General features: G+C 56.5%; 1 protein-coding gene across 2 annotated transcripts in view; it reads right to left on the bottom strand.

The window, feature by feature from the left end:
- Nucleotides 1-14909, bottom strand: part of SDK1 (sidekick cell adhesion molecule 1) — a 518297-nt gene that overhangs the window by 196743 nt on the left and 306645 nt on the right. For both annotated transcript variants that reach the window (XM_047779450.1, XM_047779449.1), the window contains exon 13: nucleotides 7592-7728. In XM_047779450.1, coding sequence (XP_047635406.1) covers nucleotides 7592-7728 — 137 coding nt within the window. The remainder of the gene's footprint in view (nucleotides 1-7591; nucleotides 7729-14909) is intronic.

Genomic DNA, 14909 nt, shown 5'->3' with positions numbered 1-14909 from the left:
TTATTTTCTGGATGGAAAGACAGAATCACCACAAAGTCAGTTCTCATAAAACTTATCACAGGCTTACTTTGATTAAAAAGTCAATGTGATGATTTTTGAAACGTGACAAAATAATTCCAATTTTTTCTGGAAGAATAAACAAGTGACAGGAACAAAAAAATTCTGAAAAGATGAGGGACTCCTTTATCAGTTATTAAAACACATTTTGGGACTAAAGCAATTAAAATATTATAAAACTGGCAGAAAAAGAGATGATGAATTGATGGATCAAAACAATTCCCCCAGATTTTACATAAACAGGTCCCCTTATTATATGAAAAAGGAAATTCATAAATAAATGGATTCTTCACTAAATCATGCCAGGAAAATGGCGTCACTTGGAAAAACTAAAAAGTCCTATGTCAGCGTACTTACAGCTAAGTTTCAGATGAATTAAAGAGCTCAAGGTATTGGAGTATAAAGCTTTATAAAGAAGGGGAAAGCATATAAAAATACGGATCTTATGCGTGACAGCATCGAAATATCCAAACATAAAAGCAATAAAAGAAGTCATGAAGGAAAATATCAATAGATTTACTACTTAAAACCCAAACACTTCTGTAGGTCAGAAAGTAAGACATAAAAAATTAGGGGTAAAAGGCAAACTGAAAAACTTCTTGGCACAAATGACAGGAAAAAACCCTAAGGTCTTGATAGAAAAATGGGGGAAAGGAAACTGACGGATCAGAGCAGAGGAAGTGCCGAAAGCAGCCAGCTAGGACAAGGCAACCGCAGAGGGGACAGTAAAATAACTCTGAGACCCGAACTCAAGGCTCAGAACCCTAGATCTTCCGACGGGAAAGAGGGGGGTATCTCTGCACACGTGGAGGAGGAACTTCCTTCTGGATATTTTAACTCGTTTGGGTGCCTTCCCTTGGCTGGCGCTCAGAGGGCCGACTTCGCCTACTGTGAATTCTGCGCAGCTGTCCGGAGAGTGGGAGCAGGAGACCGGGCAGCGCCCCCTGGAGGAGGAGACCGGACGGCGCCCGCCCCCAGAGGAGAGACAGGCAACACCACCTCCCAGAGGCTGAGACTGAAGACAGCGCCCCCTGGAGGGGAGACAGGTAACAGCGCTTCCCAGAGACGAGACCGGGGGACCACATGGATGACACGCTACCAAGCGGCGGATGGAAGGCAGAAGGGCCGAGCGGGAAGCTAATTCCCAGACAGGTGGAGCAAAGGTGCAGAGCTGCTGAGTATGCGGTGTGCTCAGGGGACCTGGAGCAAAGCCTTGTTGCTGAAGCATGGAAAGCAAAGCAACGAGTGGCTGGAGAGAAATCCGGAGAGGCAGACTGCGGTCAGATGACAAACGGCGCTGGACACCACGCTAAGGAGCCTGGAATCTCCAGGCTTTCTATGCGGGAAGGAATTAGGGCTGGCAGGCTGGTTAGAAAGTGGCCTGCAAACTAGTGTCCAGGCTGCTAGGAGCACATGTGGGGCCAAAGGAGGTATGAGGGACTCACGGCTCTTGCCCTGCCGGCTGCGGCCCTGCTCTGGGAGCCTCGGCAGCATCTCGCGCAGGGGGACCCGCACTTGGCAGGTGGCAAAGAACTTCCTGGGGACTCCAGGACCGTGGGTCTGGCGAGGCCAGAGTCGGGGCTGTGTAACAGGGCAGGGCCAGCCAGGGACGGACGGGGCTGCAGCAATGGAGAGGGACACTGGATTAGATGAGAAACTCGGAAGGTCAAACCATGGGGAGGGCGATGAGTTAGTTCTATTTGGACGTTTGGAGTCTGCAGAAGCCGGGGTGCCGTCCAGGTGGAGCTGTCAGGAAGGCAGGTGGTCCCGGGAATCTGGGGTCTGGCGGGGAAGACACTGGGGAGCTGCGGCATGGGGTGGGGGTGGGGGGCGAGCCCCGAGACATCGCTGGTGGAAGCCTGCGGGGAGAGAGAACCAGGGTCGCCCTTGAAGGGCAGGACTGCAAATGCAGTCGGGTGAGTCAGAGAAAGCGGTCCAAGAGGTAAAAGACTGAGGGGGGGGAATGAGGAAGGAGACGGTGGTCGAGCCAAGGCAGCAGGTTGTGAGCGGAGCCGGGACGGAAACAGGTGCTGCAGAGACTCCGGGGAGGCGAGCCCTGCACCATGACCGCTGGGTCTGTCCTGTGGGAAGGGCTTCAGCAGAGAGGAGTGGATGGAACAAGGAGCAGTGACAAGGCAGAGACGACTCTCGTCGGAGGCAGAAGGAGCGGGAAGCAGGGAGCCTGAAGACAGAGGGGTTAAGTGACTGGAGCCAAGTCCTGGAGGAGGCGGGGCGGGGGGGGGGGGACCAATCATGGATCAAGGATTATTTTTATTCTTTCTGCTTTAACTACTTTCTAAATTTTTTATGACTGAGCCTAATAGAAGTCTAATAATCAAAAGTTACAAAGGTGTTTTTTATATTTTAATTAAATTTAAATCTTATAAGGTAGGCTGCAAAATCACAACGACAAACACTCACATCTATTAAAAATTAACAGCAGAACTAAAGGTGAAATATTCCGAAATGTTCATGTAAGTATGCTTGTTACCTGCAATTACTTACCATGCTTGTTCCCTGCAATTACTTGCTAAGATTTTCAAAAAATGAATGGGAAAAAAACCCACATGCATTTTCTAAGTGGTAAAACACCCAGATGATTCTATTTTAGCAGTGAAACGCCTTGGTTCAGCTCACGGAAAACAGTGAAAAAGCTCTGTTCGAGAAAAGCTTGAGATTAAAGACTGCCTTTCCCAAATATCAGGGTTATCTCGTGGCAGGTGTCGCATTAGCTGAGTTTCTAACACTATGACCCCAACTCACGCGTGATAAAGGTAAAATCACGGCTCTCCTCCAAATATAAAGTGAACAGTGTCAAAGATTTTAGTTGTCATTAATTAATGAGAGAACCAGTAAGATGTTACAATGTCTCAAAAGAGAATGAAAACGACACACACACACACACCCCCCACACCCACACACACCCACACACACATCCTGCTAGTCAGGAAAGCTAAAGTGAATTTACAAACAGATACAAAACTGGCCAATAGCTACAGAGCAATTCTTGCAACAACCAGGACAACCAGGACACAACGTATCTGCAATTCTCTGGGCCAGAATTCTTTGCCTTACTCAACTCTTCTATAATCCTGAGCTGTAAAAATAGCTTGCAAACAATGCAAAGTGCAGCCCCCTAAAGCATCAGGTGCTGCTCCACTGAAAAGCCCTTCACCAGATTTTTCTGGCAGCCTCCCGGCTTGTGATTTTAATAACCTCAAAGAAAGATTTATTCTTGATCGCACTCAACCAGGATTTTAGAGGGAGTGGGCCAGACTCTTCGGCCCGCATCACCTCTCTCAGCCCGTTTACAGGGCCCTTGCTGTAAAGACCAAGACCCCTGCTCTCTCCTAACGCGGGGATCCCCTGGGCTCCCCTTGCCCTCAGCCCAGCAGGCTGTCCTGTCCAGCCCCTGGCTTCCCACAGAGATGCCTGGGACAAGAGAGACGGCAGCTTCATGGAGGGGGCTCCAGATGCTGTGCAGGGAGGGCCAAAGATATTTCCCCACGAAGGCTTTTGCTCTAGCCATGAGTGTGACACACGCTCAGCGCAAGCTGTGCAGAGGCCCTTTTGTACAGCTGCCTGCCTGTCTCACTAAACCCCGTGGGCTTGGTCCCCGCAGCACCCTTGGTTTCAGGTAGGGTGGCATCCTAACTGAGCCTGCCAAGAGGGGCTGGCCAAAGAGGGCAGCGGGGCTGGTGGACAACAGACGGAGCCCGGGGCTATCCACCCGCACAGCATGAACTGCAGGCCAAACACCACGTCCATTTAAGGTACGTGCTGCTAAGCCCTTCCTTCAGGCCATAATTAGCCAGCACGTCCAGCTGCTTCAGGGCACGGGTTCCTCATAAAAATAAAAACCCGGTCACTGGCCCAGAAGCCAGGGCAGATCTTGCTATCTGGGTGGCGGCAGCAGCAGGAAGGGAGTCCGCCCAGGCCGCAGACTTGCTCTGTGCAACTGAAATCAGGATCAGCCTACAGACAACCACCTTACCCACTGCAGAGTCTTCACGTAACAGTAACACTTGATGCGACAGTAACGACAGTGCAGAATACTCCAGATTCTTCTGCAACAGAGGCTCAGAAGGAAAAACATCCAAGGACCAGCCAGCTCCAGGCGGGTCCAGGGGGACAGCAGAGGCTGAAGCGGGTTGAATTTGCTCAGGGACAGAAGCACCTCAGCGCCCACAGGGCCGTCCCTGTGCACACTGGCACGGGGACCCTGCCTGCCCCGAAGGAGCTCTGGTCTTGCTGGAGGACAAGCATATAAACCACCAGCTGTTAGAAACACACTGACTACTCAAAGGGAAATATGGCTCACGGTACAGGAACCTCAACCAGGGAAAAATCGGATCTTGCCTGGACATGAGGGGGCTGGAGGTCAAGGGCTGGTGTGGAGGAAAAGCGATGGCTGGGCTGGGCCATCAAGAACAGCGGAGGCCTCCCCCAGGCAGACTGTGCCGCGCCCTGGCCCTGGCCCCCACGCTGGAGTCCCTGAGAAAGCTGGCTGTCCCCGAACACGCCCCCAGGCTCACCCTCACACTCAGGGTCTTTGCTGATGCGCCCCGGGTCTCTGTCACGCCCGCCCCTCTGAAGTCGCTCTCTGCTGATCCCCTGTCAGGTGGCCCCAAGGTCCTACAGCACGTGTGTGTACCTAGGGAGCAGGTCGCGTGGCGTGGCAGGATGCGTGGCCGCGTCTGAGCGAGTCTTGCTGTCAGTGGGTTGAGACGGGTCATTTCTCTCTGCATCCCAGCAGCCAGCAGAGTGTAGAGCAGCTGCCCAGCCAGGACTCGGTGCTCAGTGAACAGACGGATGGACGTCACGAAAGACTGCACGTAAACCCTCTGTTTAAGCGTGATGTCTGCCCGAAAGAGCCAGCCACTCATGCCCTCTGTTGAGAAACTAGCTGGTATGGCTTTTATTTTTTTTTAATTTTTTTTTGTCTTTTTTTTGCTTTTTCTAGGGCCACACCCATGGCACATGGAGGTTCCCAGGCTAGCGGTCTAATTGGAGCTGTAGCTGCCGGCCTACACCCCAGCCACAGCAACACGGGATCCGAGCCCTGTCTGCAACCTACACCACAGCTCACAGCAACACCAGATCCTTAACCCATCAAGTGAGGCCAGGGACTGAACCCTCGTCCTCAGGGTTCCTAGTCGCACTCGTTTCCGCTGCACCACGATGGGAACTCCTGGTGTGGCATTCTGAACCCATGGCTTATCTGATGAAGCCTGGGGGAGACAGAAGGCTCTGCTTTCAGAAGACGGGCTAGGACTACAGCTCGAGTGCATCACCGGGGACCCTGCTGAGCGCCTGCTAAGGGAGTACGAGGCTGGGCAACAGTCCTGACCCGCGTCAGGATCCTGATGGCCAGAGCCACAGTCTCTCCGGGCAGATCACTGTCAGGTCTTGCTTTCCCTACGAGCCACGTGGCCCTGACACGCGCAGGAAACCTTATCTTCCCAGAAAAGCTACTTCCGTAAATAACGCCAGCGCCTTCCCTCTGTGGTCAGAGCTTCCGAACTAAAACTAAGGCGGCTACGGGCTGACTTCCACGCACACCCTTGCCTCTCGGTGGCGAAGGAGACCCGGTCAGCCCCTCCCGAGGACCACGGAAAGCGGAGCGCGGGCCTGGACCCGGACCCTCGCTCGGATACGAGCCCGGAACCAACGCTCCTGTGGTCAAGGGGCACTGAGGCCCCCAGAGGTGGATGCGGAGCACTGGAGGGTCTGCGGGCCGCCCGCTTCAAACACGGGAAGGTTCGCAGGGTGGCTTCCTTTACTCGCTGCAGAGACAGAGCCAGCCTGGGTCTGCAGGCACCACAGAACTCCTGCTAAGGCTTTCCCGAAACGTCTCTGCAGCCGCCTGGCCATCAAGAAGGGCGCTGGCCACAGGCTGACAGCCCAGGGGAGCCTCCCCTTACCTACTTCTATCTGTGACTTTGGGGGAGGCCCCTCCGCACCATCCCTGCCTGTGACCTTGGGCTGAGACTCACAGGCCACAGGTCAGTCTCCTCAGCTGCAAGATGAGAAGGACGGGGCCTGCTGTGGTCTGAGCATGTGACGGTCATGGGGGGGCGTATCACGAGAGGAGGGGGACCTATGACACTGACCAGGAGGAACGCGGAGAGCCACGTCAGCAACCAGAGGACGCGTGGATGGGGCAGCGTGGGCTCGGGAGGCACCTGGCAGAACCTGAGGGGGTCTCTGCCCGAGGCGGGGAGCAGAGCCAGAAGCCCACTCGGGGTCTCAGCAGGACCGTGGTGGAGGGGACACTGAGGGAGCACTGTTTCCGGCTGTCCTGAAACAGGGACCCACTTTCAATCACAACATCACGAGGAGACGGGAGCTGCCGGCCCAGGGAGGCTGGCTGTCCCAAGAACGGAGCCACCTGCTGTCTGGCCCGCTCCCCGGGAGGCCGGGAGGAGCTGGGAACTGGGGCAAGTCTGGCTCTCGGGTGGTACAGGCCCAGCAAAGGGCAGAGCGGCCTGGGCGGGGGGACTGCCCAGAGGCTGAGGGCCAGGCCCGCCACGTACATACGGGGGGCTTCGGTCCAGTTACATTTTAGGGTGAGCAACGTTTCCAGCTGCGTAAGGAGGATTTGGAAGAGGACGAAAGGAGAAGGAGGGGACCGGTGAGAGGCTGTGGCCCTGTCCTCATGAGAGACGGCAGAGCCCTGGAGCGAGGCGGGAGGGGGCAGACCCCGACTCCGTGCCAGTGCACAGCCCTGCAGCGCTGCCGTGCCCTGGGGGTGGGCGTTGGGGGGGGGGCAACACTGAGATGAGAATGGCTGCAGTGATGCGGCAAGAACAGAGTTTGGATGTAAAAACATCCAAAGCTACAGTCTGAAGAACTGAAGTTGGACGTGTCTGTGAGACACCTGCAGAGATGACGTCCAGAGGGCGGGTTCTGGCTGTGGTCCTGGGGGTCCAGATACGGGCGTCAAAGAGCCGGAAAAGATGCCCCCTGAAGTGGCAGGGCTGCTGAGATGTCCAGGAAGAGGTGTTAGGAGAGCAGAGAGGTGGTCCCAACCATGGGGCTGGCGGAAAGCCGAGGAGGCGAATGTGCCACGAAGGACGGGGCTGACTGCAGCCGAGAGGTCGAGGGAGGTGAGGGCAGGGAGGCCAGGGCAAACGACCCCCGGAGGCTCATTAGCATCGCTGCTGCCCCCCACCCCGGATCGGCCCCACGTGGAGGCGCCGTTAACCGCCGGCTGGGTTCATCGATGCGGCCTGGGGCTGCCTTGCTCAGGCCGCCCTGTGTGCACGGCCACCACCACAGCCTCGGCCTAGAGCCTGGCTCCCAAGGAGGCCGTCCCGCCCTCCCGCCGCCGCCGCCGCCGCCGCCCGGGCGCCCGCATCTCGCGTCCATGTCCCAGCGCTGTGGCTCTCACGCGAACCCCTGATGCCCTGCCAAGCACCCTAACGTTTTTACGCGTTGTTCTGGGTCGGAGCCCGGAGCAAAGGTAAAGGACGTTCAGAGCACAGCCCACGGTCGGATGACTGTCCTCGGGACAGCGGGCCTGGCCACTTACTGTTTTCAGACAGCTCCACGATGTAATAGAGAACCGGGCTGTTTCCGTCAAACGGGCGGACCCAGGACAGCACGACGGTGCGGCTGTGGGAGGAGTTCAGGCTGGCCAGGAGGTTCTGAGGTGAATGAGGCAGTTCGCTTGGATACAAAGAAGAGAAAGAAAAAAGGGGGGGGGGACACACATCAGAAGTGCTGGTTGGCTTCTTGGTCCTTACACCGCCCGCCCCTGGGCCCAGTGAAAACGGAGACCATCAGACGTGCCCCAGACACACGTACTAACCACGCGGCCTCCCTCTCCTCCAAAGACCCTTCCCCGTTCACAAGGCATTTTCTTTCCCATCGCAACGTGAGTTAATCGGGTAGGGGTTAAACAACGAACAAGTCTCACTTAAACTGAGTGGGGAGTGCCGACTGTACAGAGTATAGTATTTTACTGAGAAAACGCGGTCAACGATTTGTTTTCACAGCTCAGGGCTGGTAAGGTGAGTGGAGCGAGCCAGGGAACAGGCATCGGCCTGGGAAACAGGATTGACAGGGGATGTTTCCGACACCAGCCACTGGAGTCACCGGCCAACATGCCCATCTGCATCCCGGGACAACGGAGCTGCCCAGGTGCTGCGCGTGGGGTTATACTGTCCTCCTACCTTCTGCTGGCTGACGGAGGTTTGGGAGATGCACTGAGAGGCAAATTTGGGGAACACGCGAATGGAGCCCCACGGACACAGGAAACAACACAACAGCAAGGCGATAAAATGGACCCACAGTGAAAACAAACGCATCTGCGAAGAAGTAACTAACAGAAAAGGTCTTAGTTGGGATTTACATGCGAAACCCTGCCGCCTGGTTCCTGCCACCAACGCCGACGGGTCGGCAACCTTGCACTCGCGGGCGGCCCAGCCCGGAGCTCAGCCTTTCCCTCTGATCTGGGAGCAGGGCCCCGTTTGGTGGCTGTCAGGAATGGCTTGTCCTCCTGTGAGGAGAGCGGGGAGGGGAGACGCTGAGGGTGACCTGTCTCACCCACTAACTAGCTTTTGGTCTCTCTTAGACATCAATTACTGCTGACCCACACAGGTCAGCACAAAAAAGCCATAATTACACTCGATATTTTTAATTTAAAAAAATGTACTCATTACGCTGTGAAATTTATTAAGCTGTTCTGGGCTTGCAGCTCCCTAAGAAACACAGCTCTCTCACTCCGCTCGCCACTTATAAACAAACTAATATTTCTAACAGAGACGGCAACTTTAAATCAGTACCAGGAAGCATAAACTTGAGCCTGAAATGCTGTCTTGTTTTCTCTTTAACTGTGAATGAAGTTTTAAATCAGAAAGGAGCTGTTATTCCTACGTGCATTTTCCAATACCGCCCCCTCCCCCGGGCCGCAGAGGGAGCGGGAAGGGCTGCGCAGAAAGCTTCTCTCCTGCTTCTCCCAAAGCCACGTGTCCAGGGAGAACCGGTTTGTTCTGACCCCAGACCAAAGCTGCTGAACCAGTCCCGCCCGACAACAAACTAAGAACAAGCGTAGATAAATAGATCCAAATGAGACAAACGTGGTTTTTGTCCTGGGTTCCCCGGATGCAACTTCTAAACCCTTGACGTTCCCGGAACAACAGGAGAGTCTGCTATTCCTGGTGGGCCCCTTGGGCCACCCCTGAGCGTGTGCGATAGGTCACTCCTGGTGGTCCCCTGGTGGTCCGGGAGGGGTGGGTGGGTGCCCCTGGTAAGCCCAATCATGTGATCAGAGGGCTGCGGCTCTGAGCCCGTGACAGCAGCCCTGCCTTCTGATCTGGGAAGTGGAGGCACGGGGGCTGGAGAGTCACATGCCAACGACACGATCTCGCTGCTTGGGACCAGGGAATGAAACCCCAATAAAAACCGGCCGCCAAGCTCAGCTGAGCTTCCTGGTTGGTGGGGACGCACCCTGGACACACAGGTGCTCTGTGCTTGGGACCCTCCCAGGCCGTGCCCCACGCAGCTGTTCGTTTGTCTGGTCCTGATTTTTACCCTTTAAGATAAAACTGAAGCCCTGAGCAAGCATTCAACGGAGCCCGGCGAGCAGTTCTAGGAAGTCCTCAACTGACGTAGTGCGAGGCCCAAACGTGAGCGGGTCAGCTAGCAGCACGATGGCCTGGGAGCCCTGGAGCCCGTGGCTGGCACGGGAAGGGAGGACAGTGTGCCCGCTCCAGGTCACCCGTGTCAGGGCTGCACTATAAAGACCTGCCCTGACAGAGGACGGCCACCCAGAAGCTGACGGGGCTGGGCGCCTGTTCCAGGCCACTGCTATGTGGGGACACTGCCGGGGCTCACACAGGCTCCCCCAGGGTCGCCACCCTCACCTCCAAGTCGGGAGGACAGAGGGCACGTGACCCGAGGCCCGAGCCCTGTGTGATGCAGACAAGACCCTGGGAGGCCACTGCAATGAGACATTTCAGAGGGTCCTCTCGGAGGGGTGACCGAGAGTCAGGGACCGTTCTCCACCAGCACTAGCGTGCTGGCTGCAGGGCCTCGGCCGCAGTGGGCGCTTACAGCCCGGAAGCTCCTCTCCCGTCACTGCCCGCTCCCCCTCTGCTCCATCCTCGGACCAGGCCGCCGGAGCCGGGACCCTTGGGTCACACGCGCCAGCTCCGCCCCGTTGGGGTCAGGCCGCTACCCTGCACCCTGGGCAGCGCCCCTCCACCAGCCGCCCTCCTGCAACCCGTGCCTTCCAGCTCCCAGGTCCAGCCATGCCGCTGGGCCTGGGGAGAGTCCTGGCCTGTAGGCCGCGCCCACGGGAGAAGGCAGCTTGGCCAAGGCACCAGCTCGCTGTGAAGGTTCTGGGCCTCCCGGGCCTCCCTCTCAGCCCTGACTGATCCTGGAGGAGAACCTGTCACTGCACCTCTTGGCTCCTGCTGCAACTGATAGATTTTTCATTTCGACCAATATGGTGAAGGCCCGGGGGCAGGGCCTGCGCACCGTCTGACCGTGCGGCCTCTCGTCCTGGCTGCAGCATCACAGTACCTGCAGGAGCATGCTGGCAGTGAGGTGTCACCCACACAGGGGAGGACAGAGGAACGAACCACCTCCCCAAACCTGCATGTGGGTGGGGCGGGGACACAGAGAGGAGGCCGTAACAGCCCTGCTTCCTGTGCTCCCGGCTCAGGAGGAGCACAGGGCCGGTATCCATGGGACAGGATGGCGCGGGACCACGCAGGCTGGAGCCGGGCGGCAGTGGGGTGCCTGGGGAAAGAGCTGGGGTCTAACAACTGGGAGGGGCTGGGGGCCACGAGGGCGCGTAAGGACGGGGCCCGCCTGCTGAGGGCGCGGGTGACGCCAGTGGTGGGAACACAGGGTTTGCACTGGGTCCTGGAGGCTGTGGACCAGGTTGCTGGCCTCTCTGGGCGACGCTGCCTTTGCAGGGCTGGAACTGGGGCCCCAAGCCAGCTCATTAGAAAGTGTCCTGGAGACAGAATATCAGATGAGGGCCCCTGTGACAGTCAGGAGGGAGGAGAGAGCACGAGCCGAAAGCTGGTTAGAGGCGAAAGGAGGCAGGGCTGTGGCCGACACATCCCGGGCCGGAGAGGACGTGGGGAGGCAGAGGCGGACGCATACAGCAGTGCGGGCCGAGCCGGGCAGAGGCACCATCTTGTCCTTGAGCCCGAGGAAGCGGACAGCAAGGTCAGCCTGCGGCCCCGAGGAACCACTGCCTCTCTGCACACCCCGCTGGGGGGCTATGTGGGACCCCATCCTAAGTTCTAAACTCCCTCCAGCTGGAAAGACACGGGGTTTACCCTCGACTCCGGATCGTGCAGCTCTGAGTCTAAATGAGGGCACGCTGGGAAATGACCGCTCTGGCAGCGAGCAGACGGCTCTTCTCCTGGGGCGGGCGTGCTTGGTAGACGGTGGCTGGTCACCGCTGCGTATCTGGGGGTCACTCCGGAGCCACCTCCTGCCCGGGCATTCGCTCACAAAGTCCCTGGAGCCAGCTTAGGCAGGTCCCTCTGTCTGTCCCTTAGAGCTTGATTGCCACCTGGGTGTGATTCTGGGAAGAGACAGCCAGCCACTGAAAAGCCACCAGGGAGAAGGCCTGGGCCTGCCAGAAGCAGGCAGGCTGAACAGCAACCAGGCAGCCGAGCGCCGGCGTTGACCGCTGAGGGAAGACTGTTAAAACCTAGGAACTTAAAAGGCAAGGTAGCCTTGGGACATCTAGAGCAGGAACTGAGATCTAAGGCCCAGAGGTGCCTGAGGACACTGCTGTCCGTGCAGCTTCTAGAGATAATGAGCCTTCGGCCACGGCTGCCCAGCAGAGCCCACTTCACTGGCTGATGGTCACCCGGGAGGGAGGCCAAGGCCGAGCCATTTTTACCCACATCGCAGGACTCGGGCTCGGAGGGAAACGTCGCTATTTTCCTCAGCCTCTCCCGATAGGGAAATCGCCCCTCGCCTATCTCCCGCCTTCAGTGTTACCTGTTTCATGATGCAAAGAACTCTTGAATATACATTGGAAACGGAGGCTATTTCTTCAAATGATAAGTTTTGGTTATCTGGAAAATTAAGCTTTGTGAACTACTTGACTCACCTATCGAGAGCCAAAAAATGAGGCTTTAATGTATTCCGCGTCCGTTTCAGAGAATCTTATCTAATAGCCTGAGATTGTGTCTTGGCACATCTCTGCCAACTTGGGAAGGAGATAAATGATCAGCAGAGTGACTCACAGACAGTGATGCGCAGACAGGGTGACAGATGACAGCGCCGAGAACAACGGGCTGGAGCCAGCGCCGAGTCTCTCTGTAATTCAGAGAAGTCCCTGTCCAGCGCGTTCCACCACAATAATATAAAAAATTAACAGCCAAACCCAGGCTGCACGGGAAGGAGACAGAGTGAGGTGTTTGAGAGAAACAGCTTTGGAAAAGACTCGAGAGAAAGCAATTGGTAAAACTGTGGCTGGGGGGACCTGCTCTGGCGAAGGACCAGACAAGCATTTTTCTATAGAAAAGCGCTTCCCCTTTAATGCACAAGCGACGCCTTGGTCCAACCCATCTTCTCCGTCTTCATTCTGAGGATGGAGGCGATGGGGCCTGAGAACTCTCGAGAAACGGTATTAAATTGCTCACTCTTACTATGCTTTGTCAGAAGTGGTTTTACTGAAAGAAACCTCTCCCACTGCCTCGGGGTCTGAGTCTCCCAGGCGGCTCCATAAATGAGGTTTTTCTCTGTGCTCCTGGCTCAGAAGCATTCGTCTCTGATCTCAGAAGGGATGATGCAACACTAATTGGGTCTTTAAATGATTAACAATCAAGCCTCAAAGCCTTGGGAGCTGGATCCCTCTGCTGAGCTCCATGCAGCAAGGAGCTGGGGGCCTGCAGACGACCCAGCGCCATCTCTCCCGGGAAGGACCCAGCAAACCAGGAGGAAGGACACGACTAACAACCGGGGACCAGCACGACGACAACGTCGGCCACGTGCTGTTAATGTCCAAGACTGGAGGGGTTCCCATCGGGGCGCAGTGGTTAGCAAATCCGACTAGGAACCGTGACGTTGTGGGTTCGATCCCTGGCGTTGCTCTGTGGGTTAAGGATCTGGCGTTGCCACGAGCTGTGGTGTGGGTTGCAGATGCAGCTCAGATCCCACGTTGCTGTGGCTCTGGCATAGGCTGGTGGCCACGGCTCCGATTCGACCCCTAGCCTGGAAACCTCCATATGCCTCAGGAGTGGCTCAAGAAAAGGCAAAAGGCAAAAGGCAAAAGGCAAAAGGCAAAAGGCAAAAAAAAATAAATAATAATTTCCAAGACTGGAACTCAGAGGCCATGCCTCTCGGGAAGGGATGAGCCCGACCCCCAGAAAGCAGTCCTGCCCAGTGGCACCAAGTGACCCAAAGCCAACACAGCCGGCACTGATGGGCCCCTGCTCGCGCCGTGACCGAGGCCTCGAGGGCTCGGCAGCAGACACAGCGATGACAGAGGGTCAGGAGAATTCAGTCACAGTCTAAGTAGGACAAAACAGAGACGTGTCCTGGCCCAGGGGTGGCGGGGAGGGTGCTGTTGATGGCAAGAGGAATGCTATGTAGAAGGGGAGGCACAGGAGGAGCTGGGGGCCTGCCGCACGCTGGGCTCCCGGCCAGGATTTACAAACGCTGGTTAACGAGCCCCTCGGCAGCACCCTTGAAGGTCAGTGGCAAGGCACCCGGTTCTCGGTGGAGAAAACAGAGGCTGAGCTCACTGCCCAGAGCCACACGGCTCAGTGAACGCCGGGAAGGGCCTCCAGGCCGGCCTCCCTCGGGGCAGCTGGTAGCCCTGCGGGGGCTTCGACTTCTCCCGGGGGGGCCTGGGTGCGGGGTCGCCCCACCCCTCGCCCCCGCCCCGTGCCAGGCTCGCTGTGAAGAGGAGAGCAAACCAACAGGAGAGCAAGCCCATCGCCCGTCCGCTTCTGCAAAGCCCACTTGTAACGCTCCTAATTTCTGCCTTTAACAAAGTAGCTTTTAACTCGAGTGGAGAGGCTGGGGAAGCAGGCTTTCAGGCTCTCCTGAAGGACACCATTTAGCCGTAAGTACCTCTCTGTCACGTTGGCAATATGAGAGTGTTACTCTCTGTCATCTGAGTGTATCAGGGAAACGCCGCTGAGCTGGACGTGAACGTTCCCTGAGAAGCACAGAGCGGGCCCCGTGTGAATTCTGCCGACTGCCATCACTGCTGTCGTCGCGGGTGCGCCGAGCTAAGACCCTACTGGATCCAAACCTACGCGGCGATCTGAGCTCCATCTCTGCCCACGTGTTGCGGTTCGGAGGAGGGCTCATCGCAGGAACGCCTCCCAGCGAACACCTGTCCTCCACATGGGCTCTCTCACCCGTTGTACCTACGCTGGTGTGAACCGCGGTGAATCACGAATCTGCAAGGATTCCTCTCTTCAGAGATGAGGGGTTTTAGCATTACAGAGCATCTATTATTTTATAGATACAGCCACATTTGCTGAAAAAAATGTATTTGACTTAGAGGAAATCAAATAAGGAAATAGCAGGGAAGAAATGGAAATGAGGACGACATAAAAATTGCGCGGAAAAAAAAGAATGCACGATCCTGGAGGCACGCGACGTGGCTTCTGCTGACCGAGTCTTTATGAAATGCTAACACTTATTTATTTGGTACCAATGATGGGTGATCTCGGAATTCTCAAAGGTCGTTTAAAAACACGTGCATAGCACAGCCCATTACGCGAATTCACTGGTCCCGGGCGCCAACATCAACAGTTTTTCAAAGAGCCCCTCATGAGCTGTGGACGGAGGAGGAGGAGGAGAGGTACGGGCCTGAGCAAGGGGTGGGCGCCCAGCTCTCGACTGCAGGGGAGGGG

This window comes from Phacochoerus africanus, chromosome 5, assembly GCF_016906955.1.
Source record: "Phacochoerus africanus isolate WHEZ1 chromosome 5, ROS_Pafr_v1, whole genome shotgun sequence".
Classification (NCBI taxonomy): domain Eukaryota; kingdom Metazoa; phylum Chordata; class Mammalia; order Artiodactyla; family Suidae; genus Phacochoerus; species Phacochoerus africanus.
The sequence above is the reverse complement of the archived record's forward strand: the minus strand, read 5'-3'. Positions and strand labels throughout refer to the sequence as shown.